Consider the following 16,060-nt stretch of genomic DNA (forward strand, 5'->3'; position numbering starts at 1 on the left):
GCTGCAAAAACAGCATACGAAGAGGCCTTAGTAAGCTTGCATAGGTATCATTTTGCTGCATAGGCGGCGCGTGCTCACAGGGAGGGTGACAGGGTGGGAAAGTTACTGGCATGGCTTGCCAAGCAGGACTCGACCCTTCCACCAATCACGGCCGTTTGCAATGCTCAAGGTATCCTGCTAAACTCCCAAGACTCAATACTGCATGCCTTTCAGGAAAACTACACATCATTATACACTAGCCCGGCTCAGATATCTGAGGAGGCCCTTTCCCAATTCCTGGCTCGGCACCAGCTACCCCAGATTGACCGTGACACTGGTCGAGACCTTGATGGCCCCATCCGAGCGACAGAAATCAGACATGCTATGAAGGCATTAGCTACCCACAAGGCCCTGGGATTAGACGGCCTTCCGTTGGAATTTTACCGCACCTTTGCATTCCAGCTGGTACCCAGTTGGAGAGACACTTCCGAGCAGCCCTAGAGGAGGGCGCTTTGCCCCAATCCATGTGCAAATCGGTCATAGTGTCCCTTCTTAAACCGGATAGGAATCCCCAACAGATGAGCTATTACCGGCCTATAGCTTTCTTGCCTGCGGACTATAAAATCTACGGGAAAATCCTGGCGGATCGGTACGCCACCATCCTTCCGCAGCTAATCCACCCGGGTCAGAATGGTTTTGTGCCGGGCAGGAATACATCTTACAGTATCCGGCAGTTGTTCCATGTACAGGACCAGATCCGTGATTGTTTTCCTCGTGCGGCGTGTCTGGTCCTGGATCTGGAAAAAGCCTTTGATACCCTCTCCTGGGCATACTTATTTCGGGTCTTGCAACATATGGGAATAGGACCTCGCCTTCAGGCATATACACCGAGCCCACATCCAGAGTCAGAATAGGCCCCCTCATCTCCGCCTCCTTTTCGGTCCAGCGTGGCACCCGTCAGGGCTGTCCGCTCTCCCCCTCCTTTTCGGCATGGCAATGGAGCCCTTAGCAGTCTGTCTTCGTGCCGAGGTTGGAGAGTGGGGAATTCCTATTGCCAATTCCATACATACAGTGTCATTATAAGCTGATGATGTTCTCATATACGTCCGGGATATTACAGCAGACCTCACCTCTATCACACGTATTTTGTGGGACTTTGAGGAGGTGACGGGATTACACGTTAATTGGGCCAAGTCCACAGTTTATCCCTGGGACAGGCAATGCCCCAGTGCCAGCTGAGGCTGGGTAATGTTAACCTTTCGTGGAGCCCTCAGGCAGTACGGTACCTGGGAGTTCGACTATATCACACCCCACAGGACATCTACGAAGGCAACTATCGAAAGTTGATGGTGGGCTTTAGATCATCTGTACACTTTTGGAAGGATCTCTCACTCGCAGTCACGGGTAAATTCGGGATCAATTGAATGCCAAAGTCATCGGCAATGAAAGATGTAAAGTATCTCATAATGAAAAATGCCAATAAAAATGTTTTACAAAAAAAAAGGTGATCCGTCAAGTGGAGGCCGAGGTGTGGGGGGGGGGGTAAATAAATGAGCATTTTCCATGTTAATTCCCATAGGAATTTTAGACACGACTACAGGCCGCACCGATAAACGTAATTACACCAAATTTGGCCGATAGTTGGCTGTTGGTCCAGAAAGCGACCTTTTTGTAAATTGTTGTAAATCCAATCAGTAGTTTTGGGGCTATTAAAATTAATTCGAATTTGTATAAATAGAGATGCGAAGGCTCCTCAAACCCTCCCGACCTCGTGCTAAGATTTGATTGGCTGCCAACACTTCAACCAGGAAGTGTTGGCAGCCATCTTGGGACTCGGCTTGAGCAGAAAAGAGTCCAGCGAAGGGACACTCTGAGCCCGTAGCCATGGTGCAGGGGTCCACCAGATTCCCCACCATGGCTTAAAAGCAATTTTGAAAAAAAATACAATCTCGGAAAAATCTGCATATGGATCGCTGATATTTCCGAGATTTAAATGAAAAAAAAACACAAAATTCCATGTAGTTCCTTTACTTTGCTCCCGTTGGGCCAGGTCCCAGGAGCACTGGAGCTGAAGAAAGTAAGGGGCCATGGGGGATAACCACCTCCCCAGGGCTAAGATAGAAAAAATGTGGGGGCTGCGCAGCCCTCACGCCCTAGGGACCGCCATCTCCCTGGGGCTAATGTACTTTATTAGAAGTAAGGGGCCTACATGGCCTCTCATACAGGTTTGGTGACCGCCACTTCCCCATGGCCGCCATTAGATTGTATCGGGCCGCCACCTCACCGGGGCTAAAATAAATGATGAAGGGGATCCATCCAAGGTCCCTGGGACCACTACCTCCACGGGGCTAAAATAAACATTGGAGGCATAGATGGCCCTGGGAACCGCCACCCCTCTACCCACAGGGCCCGCTCCAGCTACTTCCAGAGGTTCCCACCCTGGGGAGGTAGCTGTTTGCTTTTGGTTGGTGGGAGCTGAAAGCTCACACCAAACGCATACAAACATAACTCCATTTTCTGCAAGCCGGTGCTGTCAAACAGATCTGGCTTGCAGACAGCAGTATCTGTTTCCTTACATCATCGGGTTCCCACTGGAAGGACCTAGCGTCCTTCCAGTGTGCTACAACGCCTGATTACAGCGGAGGCAAACTCAGCTATTTGCTGTCGGGCCGCGGCGGTGACAGGCTAGGTAGCCCAAGGGGAGTCGTCAGCGTGTCAATAACGGGGTGTGAAGATAACCCCCTGCCGTGTCCGCCCATGCAGTGCGGTAACATACGCCTCTTGTAACTGGCCTCAGCAAATAGCTGCGTTTGCCTAAAAACGGCAATTGGCGTGAGTATAAGTAACAGTTTTACTTTTGACTTTTTTCACACTAATATCCTCACGGTTGGGTGCACCTTAGCGCGTGCATACCGCCGGAGGATCACACTACTGGTCCTGAAGAATGCTGAGCGACTCGGGCTCTTTAAGCAGAAACATGTTGACCAAATTTGATTAAATTGACGACTAGAGGTCTCTAATAAATGAGTCTAAACTTATGAGTCCATTCATCACCTGTTTCTAACTAGTGCTGTTTGAACTTTTAATAAAATAGTTGACAGTCACAACTATGCATTTTTTAATTTCCCCCTTTTTTTTTGCACTCACTTAGCACAATTGGGTTATTTTCACCACTTCAACACACACAAGAACTAGCTCCGCTGTAATCAGGCGTTGTAGCACACTGGAAGGACGCTAGGTCCTTCCAGTGGGAACCCGATGATGAAGCATGTCACCACTAGGTTGGTGAGTGAGGGTTCTTAAAACTAATCTGTGTGTTTTCTCTTCACCTTTTTCCTAGTCTGTCCCTCACATGAATTTTTGAGGTGTCTTTATGTTGTTTCACTCTTTTGTTGTTTATTAATACCAATACCAGGGGTCAGAGAGTGAATTCTTATACCCTTACTCTCCTGTTGTTTGATTCTGTTTCCTTACACACAAATATGTGTGCAGAGAAACAGATGAAAACATTGTTCCCTCAAGCAGGGAACTGCTTTTTAAAGCATCTCCATGCTTGCAGAAGCAATGCCGGCTCCTGCAGGAGACGATAGCCGGCTGGGCCTTGAGGCTCACCCTGTGGTCCCGGAAGAAGAGAAAGAGACAAAATAAAGGTTTGAAACCCGCAGAAAGAGGCAGAATAAAGGTCTGCAACGTGCAGAAAGAGGCTTAATAAAGGTCTGCAATGAGCAGATAGAGACAAAATAAAGGTGACAAATGAGCTGAAAGAGGCAGAATAAAGGTCAGAAATGAGCAGAAAGAGGCAGAATAAAAGTCTACAATGAGCAGAAAGAGGCAAATAGAGGTCAGAACCGACCAGGAAGAGGCACAATAAAATTTAGGTCAGTAAATAACAGAAAGCGGCAAAAAAAAAGGTCAGCTATGAGCAGAAAGAAGCACGGTAAAGGTCAGAAACAAGCTGAAAGAGGGAAAATAAAGGTCATCAATGAGCAGAAGGAGGAAAACTAGAGGCCAACAATGAGCAGAAAGAGGCAAAATAGAGATAAGCAACGAGCAGAAAGAGGCAACATAGGAATCATATATGAGCAGAATGACACAAATAGAGGCAAAACAGAGGTCTGGACAAGCAGAACGAGGCAAAATAAAGGTCAGAAACTAGGAGAAAGAGACAAAATAAAGATCAACAATGAGCAGAAAGACCAAGACAAAGCTCAGAAATGAGCAGAGAAGCAAAATACAGATCCGGAACGAGCAGAAAGAGGCAAAATAAAGGTCAGAAATGAGAGGAAGAGGCAAAATAAAAGCCACCAATGAGCAGAAAGAGGAAAAATAAAGGTCAGACACAAGCTGAAAGAGGCAAAATATTGGTGAGCAAAATAGGCAAAATAAAGGTCATAGGTGTGCAGAAAAAATAGCAGAAAACAAGCACAGATGGAGCAGAACCCACTCAGCCACCTACTCACAGAACAACTTAGACACTCTCACACCTACTCACAGACCCAGTCAGACAACCATGCACCCACTTACAGAATCATTCATACTTTGTCTCACCCACTCGCAGACCCACTCAGAGACTCACACACCCACTCAGAGACTCATGCACCCACTCACAGACCCACTCTTACAGAAATGCAATAACTCACAGATAGACTGACACACTCATGAAGGCACTCGCAAACTCACTTATACACTCTCACACCCACTCACAGCCCCACTAAGACACTTACACACCCACTTAGACACTCACACACCCACTCAGACACTCACAACCCACTTACAGACCCACTCAAGACACTCACACAACCAATTACACACCCAGTGAGACCCTCACACACCCACTCACAGACCCATTTAGACACTTATGCACTCACTTACAGACTGACTCATACACACATGGAGGAACTCGCAAACCCACTCAGACACTCACATCCACCCACAAACTGACTCAGACACTCACTAAGACACCCATGCACCCACTCAGATACTCATGCATGCACCCACTCACAGACCCACTCAGATACTCATGCACCCACTCGCACATCCAGTGAGACACTTATGCAGCCATTCCCAGGCCCTTTTGGACACTCACACACCTACTCACACACATTGAGACACTCACATACTGCCTCAGACACTCTCTGAGACACTCATGCACTCAGTCACACACTCACTCTAAATTTTACAGGTTACAGTTAGGACATACATTTTAAAAACCTTAGAAATGGACTTAAAAAATCAAAGGTTCCAGGGCCGTTATAATTAGGAAATAGAATTTTTTTTAACTTAGAAATTTACTGACAATTCCAAAGGTTACAGGGGCGTTTTAGTTGGGAAATAAATATGTTTTCAACTTGGAAAGTCACTGAAAAAAACAAAGGTTACAGAGATGTCATAGTTAGGCTCAGATTTCACTAATAAGAAACTCAGCAGTCATAGCTACCTGAGCTAACTATAACCTATGCCCTGGCAATACACTGCTTATGACCTCACATATTACATCACTCATGACAAAGTCAGTCACATCACTGATGACATCTCAAATTACATCACTGATGACATCCACAGAACCGCTCAGACACCCTCTCATACCCCCATAGAACCTTTCATACTCCCAGTGCCATGCAACCCCTCAGATACCCATTCACAGACCAATACCGGTACTCACACAACCAGTCACTCATCCATAGAGCTACCCTCTCCCTTATACAGCCACTCACACACTTACTAACTTACCCATACAGCCATTCATGCACCCACTCACTCACTCACCAATAGTCACACACACATACATACAGCCACTCAAACACCCACTCAATCACCTATACAGAAATGCACTCAGCCACTCATGCACCCATACAGGTTCTCACACACTCACCCAGGTTCTCACACACTCACCCATGCAGCCAATCACACTGACACTCGCTCACCAATACAGCTACTCACAGACCCACTCACTTACCCATACAGCCCCTGACAGCCACTCACATACCTATACAACCACTCACACACCCACAGAACCACTTACATATCCATTTATGCATCCATACAACCACTCAAACACCCACTCACTCACCCTTACAGCCACTCACACAGACATTCACTCTCCAATACAGCCACTCACCTACCTATACACGCACGCAAACAGCCAACTGTCACCTCATAAATATTCATGAGACATGTTTACCATGTTCTTCTCTCTGCTTGCTGCAGCGCAGTGCAATTGAGAATGAGAGCCATTTGCTTGCACCCCTGTGCCCATTTCTAAAGAACAGGCTGCAGTTCAAGATAGAATCATCCTTTAAGGGAGCAGTTGGTGGCATATGAGACCTCTTCCAGCTGCACCGCTGGCAGCAGCTCTGGAAAAAGGCAGACATGGTTACCTCAGTTTCCAATTTAGAAATGGTTTCTGCCTTGTTGACAGGAAGTGACCATTTAAGCCTTGGTGATCACATCAGTGACCTCAGAACTCTGGCATATGTGCTTGTGAGACACAGAGTGGGGTTAAACTCTTCATTTACGGTGATTTTGTATAAAAGAAACATTCTGTAATGAAAGAAATTATAGTCTTTGTTTTAGCCTTCCGGTGTTTCCTTTATTCGTGTTTCAAGTTTTTGGAAAAAATAACATGCCTTCTTGTTTTTGACCACATGGGTAATACTTCTGTCTTTCTGCTGCCATCTTACTTTATTAAAGTGACATTTAACTTGGCGTACACACTGTAAACATTTTTTTGTTATCATTTTTTTTATTTGTAATTTACGGCTTACATTGTACACATAGAATTAAAATGCAGATCAAACAAGTAATAAGCACAATGGAAAAAGTAATGGGGTTAGACGTCTTTTAAGAACTTGGTGCAGCGGGAGCAAAGCACCACAGATTCAGCTCTGTCCATGTATGCTTTAAGCCTTGGTACACTTTTTAAACATCTTTACTCCCAAGGTCTACTCAGATCACTCTGAAAGGGAAGGCAGCCAAGGTCTCCTCCCGCCATGCCAGACAGCGAGAACTCTGTGTGTAACCAAGCAGTCCATCATGAAGGCTCCAGGTGTGACACCTTAGTGCTGACTCCTGGTGCCGACCACTGTCATCTGTGGAGGACACACTTGATAGGCTCTCACAGCAGGTGTGGAAGGATTGGATGGTACTTTCATGGGCACACCAAAACTAAGGGGAATATAGTTGTAGGTCTTCCTTTTGTGGATAAAGTGGTTACGGAGTTTTACAGGTAAGTAAACATGTAAATAAATAACACGAATTTCGTTGCGCGCACTGCATCAACAAATGTGATGCAGTGTGCGCAACGAAATTCGTTTTATTTATTTAAATGTTTACTTACCTGTTAAACTCTGTAATCCATACATTACTACCCCCACCCTGCCCCTCCCCCTCCCCACGTCACCGCCCTGCAGTAACTCCTACTGCCGACCGCTACTGATTTAGGGTAAACATAGTATTTTGTAATTTTACCACTTTTTTAAACACTTTTTAACTGTGTGTTTGTAAAAATTCCTGGTGAAATCCGACAGACACATCCCCATACCTGACTGAAAGCACCTGTACCCAACTATTTGCATTACACGCGGCGGGCGCATAACACTGTATAGGGCTCTGCGAATATCACAAATCTCATCACAACAGGGCCCAGACCTGCCCACAATAGTCGCTTCACTGTGTCACTTAGAGCTCTTTGGAATTGAAGACCTTTAGCTTAAGAAACATTTCTCAGCCTTCCTGCTAGTTCAGACTCTCGACTTTGTTTGTGAACATGCTATCGTCTCTCCAGGAGCAATACTGCTGCAGACCTTCTAGCTCTACTTGAAAACTGCCCAGATTCCCAGAAAGCATCCGTGCAACGTGGAATTTGTGTTTGAACATTCCCATGTAGTGAATTCAAGTAGGAGTTATTCAAGGGCAGTTCAGAAACTAACGCAAAGTGCCCCGTCGTTTTATCCAAGAGTTTACTCTGTCTTAGAATTTAGGCTGGCTGACCTTGAAAGTGGTACCTTACAGATCAGTGTAAAAGTGTGTATGACTAGCTCACAATTAACCATTGTTAGGCATATATGTAATGATTCTTAAATTGGTTTCGAAAAGTGTTTGATTGTCTAATGTGTGTGCCATGGCGTACCTCAAAGAGTCGTCCATCTTCCATTTTGGATAAAAGTGTCATGAAGTCCCAGAAGTTCATTCTCTGAGGAGATTCACACACCTACCTTTACTCCATTTTACACTTCAGGTTTGAGTTCCTGTAAAGCGACTACTGAGAGTGCTTCCCATATACAGTGCTTAATTTGGTTCGTGGTTTGTGCTCGCTCTAGCACTTAATTGTCAACACTGGCACTTATGACAGTCTGCCACAAGGTGCCGCTGTCTGGCTAATTTTGATATTACCACAACAACAGTTAATTATTATTTCAATATACATTAAAAATAACTATCAGCTGCCGAACCCATTCTTGTTGATTTTGGGGTCTGAAATTGTCCGAATTGTCACACTCTTGGCAGCGCAGACATTGGCAATGTGTGGTAGAAGCTGTAGCTGAGAGCTCTGGGACTTATTATTATTCTTTTTTTTTTTTTACAATTAAGCTCTGGCTGTGCCTCTAGTACCGAAAGCACAGGTTATTTACGCACACACGTGTATTTTATACCCTAAAGTGGCGGTGGTGAAAATTATTGATTTGTTAGTAGCGGTTGCTTTCAAGCAAATTACTAAGAATTAGAAAGATTTCACTAAAATCTCTTATAAGGCTTGGGGGTATGCTATTTGCCATAATCATAGGTTAGATACCTCCTTTGTCTATCCCATACATATGGCTACAAAACGTTTAGAATTATGGTCACCTGTTACATTGTACATTGATGCGCTAAGAAGACTTTCTCTATGCAACCCTCTCAACAAGAAGTACTTAAACCACCATGAATTCCCCAAACTTTCCTTAGTTATCTACTTCAATAATAACTATATTTCCTCTTTATCACTTTGTTTTCATTTGTTCCATTCAGTAATCCAATTTATGTATTTCTCTTGAAGTAATTTTGTAATGTAATGAATGACTTGTGATTAATTTTATATACGGTTTATTGACACCCTTTTCCTTTTAATAAAACTTTTTCTGAAGTTAAAGTGGCGGTCGTGGGTGTCTCCACGTAGCACCAAACTCTAAGCAAAACATAACTGCTGCTAAGAAATATGAATACACGAAGAGGCAATGCTGGATGAATGGGCTCCGGATGCTATACTATGGCATTCCTACATGCACAGGAGGAGACAGCACCAACAGAGGCGTTATTTACGGAGCACTCTGTTAAAAGCCTCGTTTGTCGGAAAGGGGAACTTGGAGTACGGCGCAGGGTACCGTATTGTCGACCAGTACTATAGAAAGTGCCTGGGGGCGTATACTTGGGTGAAAGCGCAAGCAAGACACCTGCAGGGACCCAGAGATGAAGCAGTGTCGGGGATGCGGTAAAATAAACTGAGACAGGTACTGAAGGAGATAAGCAGAGCTTGTCGTCTAGAAGTTCGACTGATTTTGTTCATCCTGGAGTAAGATACCAGTCATTCATAAACTGTTAAGGTTTACATATAGATTAGTATGTATCGAAAAGCGGCGCTTTTACAATGAGTTTAGAGCAAGGAACTATGCCGACATTGTATTTTTAGGCTTGCTACTTATACACTGAATAGTATGAATTCAAGGATGTACATTTTGTAAATTTTGCTATAAGCGTCAACTACTACAGCTACAAAAGGATGCATTGTGTCTTCGGCCTGAGAGTCTGTTTGGTCAAGTTTTTAAGGCTGTGGCGTTGGGTGTTCCTGAGTTCTAGTCCCAGCTCTCCATCAACCCTCACTGTGATCTTGGGCATCTCCCCCTGCCTCATTTTGAGTATTGTATACGTTGTTTGCGCATATACTCGCGCTGCTGGTTTAAAATATAGTTCAAAGCACACATTTAGTTGTGAATGTAAAGATATAATAATTTTGATTGTTTTGTTGATGCTCCATGGCACTCAAGATTTTTTGGTCATCAAACTTTCTACACATTAAAAATTGCTGTTCCTGAATCTAGATGAGCTATGGTTGATTGTTGGACACGGGGAACACTTGTTTAATCAGCTACACCTCTCTATTGTTGGATATGAGGAGACGGTATTGTTGAGAGGTAATTAGGATATTTGTTAAAATATAATGTAAGATCTTGGGTGTTCTGTTGTGTCTTGTGTTGGCCATGGAATGCCTGCAGACAGGGACAGACTGGCTTGTAGGAAATCAGGCAGTGTTCGAATGGGTGGTCTCACAGGTCAGTGTGTGGGCCATTTTTAGACTCTTTCTGGGCCTGTTTTATGGTCTGCTGGGCAGATGGTTACTGCTGATTTTCCTGATATTAAAGCACACATTGCCTGCAGCAAGCCGAAATTCCTAGTCTTCCATTCCTAGAAAAGCACTTACACAGCGAGTCTTTACAAGGTCAAAACTGCCCCAATTTGAAAACATAGACAGTATTTTTTAGACGTTTCATTCACTAATGGGAGGGGGGCGCTTTTATTTTGGTGCCTGGGCCTATTTTCTGTCCTTGTCTGACCCTGCCAGCAGATGTGATGATGCCGTAGAATGTATACCTGAAAGTGTTCTTGTAGGAGTACTGAGTGTGTCAATTGGCAGAGGAGGCTGGAAAATAGACTTGTGTTCCTGGTGCAGCATTCCATTCTGATCTTATATTTTATGTAAATTACGGAAAAAAGAACCTAAATATATACAAACGCCTGGGTTATCTTAGTTCCCTTGTGTTTCTAAGCAACAGAATTGAAAACTAAGGTAAAGATCACAACCTCAACTGTGTGCTCTAAAGTTCACCCTGTCAGTAATTAAGTGCATGAGAAGCCCCAAATGAAAGGCCTCCATAGATTGGAGCCACCTGCCCCCATGTTTTCACTGGAGGCGGAGCTCGTCCCTGTGTTTGGCAAAATCTGTCAATAATAGCGTGTAAGCATACCTGAACAGACTGACATTTACATCTCAAGGCATAGGACAGAGAGACAAGCACAAGAGATTAGAAGCATAGAAACAAATTCGCAACATCACTAAACAATCTCCATTGTTTGAAGACCAGATCGCGTCAGTGTCCACATAGGTTTCGTCGAAGTTGACCACTCGTATCTCCTTCTTAATGTACATTTTGTTCAGCTTGATTAAACTTCGAGTGAATGCATATTTTGAGGCGCAGCTGTATGCTTCCCATCTATAGGTTTTATCAAATTGCATATCAAAAAATGAATTGTCCTGTGGGAGAAGAAAATAATATTATTTGTTACATTTTAAACGTACGTTTTCTTAAAACATTACTAAAGACATTTGATTCAAACTTGGGAAGTGAAACAGCCGTATGTTCCTGTTATAAAACTCTCCATGCGAGAGGAGCTGATCCAGTCCAAAATTTCAGGTCTAGGGCCAGTGGCGTAATGAAATCTAAGGGGGCCCCCATGCAAATTTCACAGGGGCTTCCCCCCACGCCGTAGACTCAGCCAGGAGCTTCAAGGACAGGGACCTCACCGTCCGTGCACAGTGCAGGAGGGGGCACCATGGAGCCTGGGGGCTCTCTGCACCGTGGGTGCTGCAGGGGCTATTGTTACACTACTAGCTACACACCAAGGATTTGAGTGGCTTGTGGGAAATGTGATGATGTTACCATGTATTACATGAAATAAAGTACCTGCTGCCGTAGATGATAATGATATTGTAAGTCACCTTCTGTCTCGTTCCGCTATATGGTCTTGGAACGCCTCAGTGAGTTGCAGTATCCTTATAATGTATGGCAGGGGCTACGTTCTCTCATAAAATACAGCCACCAGTTTAACTATGGCCTAATGTATGCCCCCCTATAATTTGCTTCTAAGGATAGTTCCACTAGTGATATTGGGTAATACATTTCAAATACTTGTAATTGAATTACCTTTTTAATTTACCTGCTTGGATTGAAAAATATTACGTCCCCACACAACCAGTGCTTAATTTGAGCCAGTGGTTTCTTTTGCTCAACACTGGATCTTAATTTGTTTCCTGTGCTCCGCACTGGCACTTAAATGTTAACACCACACTTAGGAAAGTCTGCCACGTGGTGGCGCTGCTCATCTAATTTAGAGATGAGCAGAACAGCGGTTGTTTATAAATACAATATACATTAAACATTACTAATATCTGCCGTCATAGTCATTTCTTTAGCTTTGGGGACCTCGAATAATCCGAACTGTAGCACTTGCTGGCGAGAGAGATGGCTATTAGTTGTTTGGCAGCGATGACAGGAGCGATGGTTGGTGCAAGTTGCAGTGGCCTCCTGGTCAGGGCCCTGGCACTTAATATTTTACATATTAAGCACTGCACACAACAACTCACCTTGGGTGCAGAGGACACCATGCCTGCATTTAACTATTTAAAAAAATGCTATCCCAGACCCCTTACAGCAGACCATTAACAAAACAAGATCCCTGTGCAAGGTGCAACTGTGCTTGTCATTGAGAAAAAAGGCTGCTGTTGTAGGAGAGCCTTTTGGGGAGGGGGTCCACTTCCTTAGCGCTCACCTAGCATTATCACTCATATGCAATCAACCCTCCACATCCTTTACCACTCATTCAACATTCCAGCTATATTTTGTCCCTTCATTGCCCCTAAGTAGAGTCCTGGTTATGTTTCTGCAGTTGCACACATCCTCTTCCTATGGTTGCCACCTAACCGGTTTTATATGGGCATGAGCTGTATTTTAATGTCCTGGCAGCCGTTACAACAATTAGAAAAATCAGATTAGTATTTTTACCCCTTATTAGTTCATAGTTTAAACAGACAATGTAAGAAGAAAACACTTTAAGTGTGCACTTCAACTGCCCTGGTGACCCCTGACTGACAAAGACAGAAAGGCCACCTTCAAATGAATAACAATGATTTTGTATAAAGTTCTATTTCAGAACCATATTTGGGCCTTTTTGCAGAATTTTACATTGTTAACAGATGGCTATATGTGTCTGTTGCAATTAAAGGTAGCAACCATATCTCTGCCCCAATAAGTTCTGTGCAGCCTCTTCCCCTCAGACAAGCAGTGCTCTAAGGAAGACGCTTTTTGTGTGGAGGAGTGAGAGGGGGGTATAAGCTCTTGTAAGGGGCCTGGCAGGCTCGAAGTGAAAGAGAAACAGAAGTTGTTATTTTGTTTCTCTTCACTTCTGAGTCAGCCCGTGTCAGCGCAGAGCAGCTCAAAGCAGGCTGCAAACTGCATCTGCTTTACAGGAGACACACACCCTGGACAAACAAGCTAGGGAGCCCCCTTCTTATATAGAAGAATGCCCCCCCCCCGCACTGCGGGGCAGCGGGGGTGTCCGTTACGCCCCTGTCTAGGACAACGGATACAATTTGTTTTGAAACAAATACCCAGAGAATTGGTCTCGGTGACCCCTTTTGAGCCATTGGTTGCTTTGGACCAACGCCCTCAGCCATTGCTTTAAGTCTGAGCCATTTACATCTTACCCAGCAACCCAGAGGTGTATTTCTCCGCCTCAGACATTTTATTGGTGGATAAAGTGCACCTTTCTCCTCATGGAGGGCTCTCAGTCAACACACATGTGACTATACCTGGCACTGCAATGGAAGGCCACCGGATGTATGCATGAGGTATTTACACATCACAAATGTAGCTGACAGGCAGCAGTGAGTAATAGCTTTTTTTATAATGGATGCTGCTCATTATGTTTTGTTATAAATGGCTCTGCTCATTATGTAGTCATCACCCCCTGCCGCACAGCCCAGTCAAACGTTAGTACTTTGCTTGCCAGCATGTTTGTGAGGGTCAGCACACACTTCCTGTATGCAGGAAGCAAGGCTGCCAAAAGCCTGTCAGTTGCATTCATCAACCACAACTTGCTGGAACTTTTTGTTTGCCACCTAATACAATCCTTTCGCGTCCTTAAACCATGGGGGATGTTTACAAAGAAATGGCGCAGCGCGGCGCAGCAAGCAATTTAGCTGCTCTGAGCTGCGCCATTTCAAAAACTCGGGGATGCGCCATATTAACAAGAATATTGTGCATCCCTGGGCTTTTCCCTGTGCCGGTGCTAAAAGAACTGCCAAGTGCCAGCACAGACAGCCTTGCACCATGGTGTAAGGGTGCCAAGGCTGCCTGCGTTGCAGGGATGATTGTGTCTGTGAGAGAAGGGACACCTTCATGCACAAAAACAACCATTAATGCTTTTTACTCCATCTTTGTGTGCTGCATTCTGCACATATAGAAATAGCAAAACACAAGGAGAACTAAAAGTATTTCTCCTCGTTGCACCACCTTAACTCCCCCTTTTGAAAGGCGTTAGTTTTTGGCTTTACCTCAAATTTACAGATCTTTGTAAATCTGGGTCAGAGTAAAAAAGTAATAGGTGTTGCGTTGGAACGCCCACAGCAACACCCACTGCACGCTCCTTTGCAGCAGAATATTGCGTTGAGGAGGGCCATATTTACAGGGGGTGGTGATATTACATATCACCACCCCATTTTGTACCGCTTTGGCCGCCATAAGTGTGGCAGGGTATGCTCAGACGTGAGTCCCTTGCTCACTTTGCCACTGGATTCAAGCAAGCCGGGCTGAAGACGGCTGGAATGCCAGAAACCGGTCCTCGGAAGCTTGTTTCTGGTCCAGGGAAGGCATGGCTTGACAGTTCGGGCTGGACTGTTCCCATGAGGCACAGGGTCAGACTGATTTGCATATAGCCATGTCTGAACTGGGGTGGCAGAGTGGGCTAAAGAACGGTGATGGATCAAACCCAGATCTTTTGACTGGGTGTGAGTGTTTGATTGGTTCAGATGCCCCGTCCATCACCACCCCCTTTTGTACCGCTTTGGCCGCCATAAGCGTGGCAGGGTATGCTCAGACGTGAGTCCCTTGCTCACTTTGCCACTGGATTCAAGCAAGCCGGGCTGAAGACGGCTGGAATGCCAGAAACCGGTCCTCGGAAGCTTGTTTCCGGTCCAGGGAAGGCTTGGCTTGGCAGTTCGGGCTGGACTGTTCCCATGAGGCACAGGGTCAGAATGATTTGCATATAGCCATGTCTGAACTGGGGTGGCAGAGTGGGCTAAAGAACGGTGATTGATCAAACCCAGATCTTTTGACTGGGTGTGAGTGTTTGATTGGTTCAGATGCTCCGTCCATCACCACCCCCTTTTGTACCGCTTTGGCCGCCATAAGTGTGGCAGGGTATGCTCAGACGTGAGTCCCTTGCTCACTTTGCCACTGGATTCAAGCAAGCCAGGCTGAAGACGGCTGGAATGCCAGAAACCGGTCCTCGGAAGCTTGTTTCCGGTCCAGGGAAGGCATGGCTTGGCAGTTCGGGCTGGACTGTTCCCATGAGGCACAGGGTCAGACTGATTTGCATATAGCCATGTCTGAACTGGGGTGGCAGAGTGGGCTAAAGAACGGTGATGGATCAAACCCAGATCTTTTGACTGGGTGTGAGTGTTTGATTGGTTCAGATGCTCCGTCCATCACCACCCCCTTTTGTACCGCTTTGGCCGCCATAAGTGTGGCAGGGTATGCTCAGACGTGAGTCCCTTGCTCACTTTGCCACTGGATTCAAGCAAGCCGGGCTGAAGACGGCTGGAATGCCAGAAACCGGTCCTCGGAAGCTTGTTTCCGGTCCAGGGAAGGCATGGCTTGGCAGTTCGGGCTGGACTGTTCCCATGAGGCACAGGGTCAGACTGATTTGCATATAGCCATGTCTGAACTGGGGTGGCAGAGTGGGCTAAAGAACGGTGATGGATCAAACCCAGAACTTTTGACTGGGTGTGAGTGTTTGATTGGTTCAGATGCTCCGTCCATCACCACCCCCTCTTGTACCGCTTTGGCCGCCATAAGTGTGGCAGGGTATGCTCAGACGTGAGTCCCTTGCTCACTTTGCCACTGGATTCAAGCAAGCCGGGCTAAAGACGGCTGGAATGCCAGAAACCGGTCCTCGGAAGCTTGTTTCCGGTCCAGGGAAGGCATGGCTTGGCAGTTCGGGCTGGACTGTTCCCATGAGGCACAGGGTCAGACTGATTTGCATATAGCCATGT

The 16,060-nt window shown here is 45.5% G+C and overlaps 1 protein-coding gene across 1 annotated transcript in view; it reads right to left on the minus strand.

Annotated features, from left to right (window-relative positions):
- Nucleotides 1-7,383: 7,383 nt before the first annotated feature.
- EXOC1L (exocyst complex component 1 like) overlaps nt 7,384-16,060 on the minus strand; it is a 177,656-nt gene continuing 168,979 nt past the window's right edge. Inside the window, exon 3 of the mRNA XM_078678950.1 lies at nt 7,384-11,263. Coding sequence (XP_078535076.1) covers nt 11,000-11,263 — 264 coding nt within the window. The 3' untranslated portion in view covers nt 7,384-10,999. The remainder of the gene's footprint in view (nt 11,264-16,060) is intronic.

Source organism: Lissotriton helveticus, chromosome 2_2 (assembly GCF_964261635.1).
Source record: "Lissotriton helveticus chromosome 2_2, aLisHel1.1, whole genome shotgun sequence".
NCBI classification, from domain to species: Eukaryota; Metazoa; Chordata; class Amphibia; order Caudata; family Salamandridae; genus Lissotriton; species Lissotriton helveticus.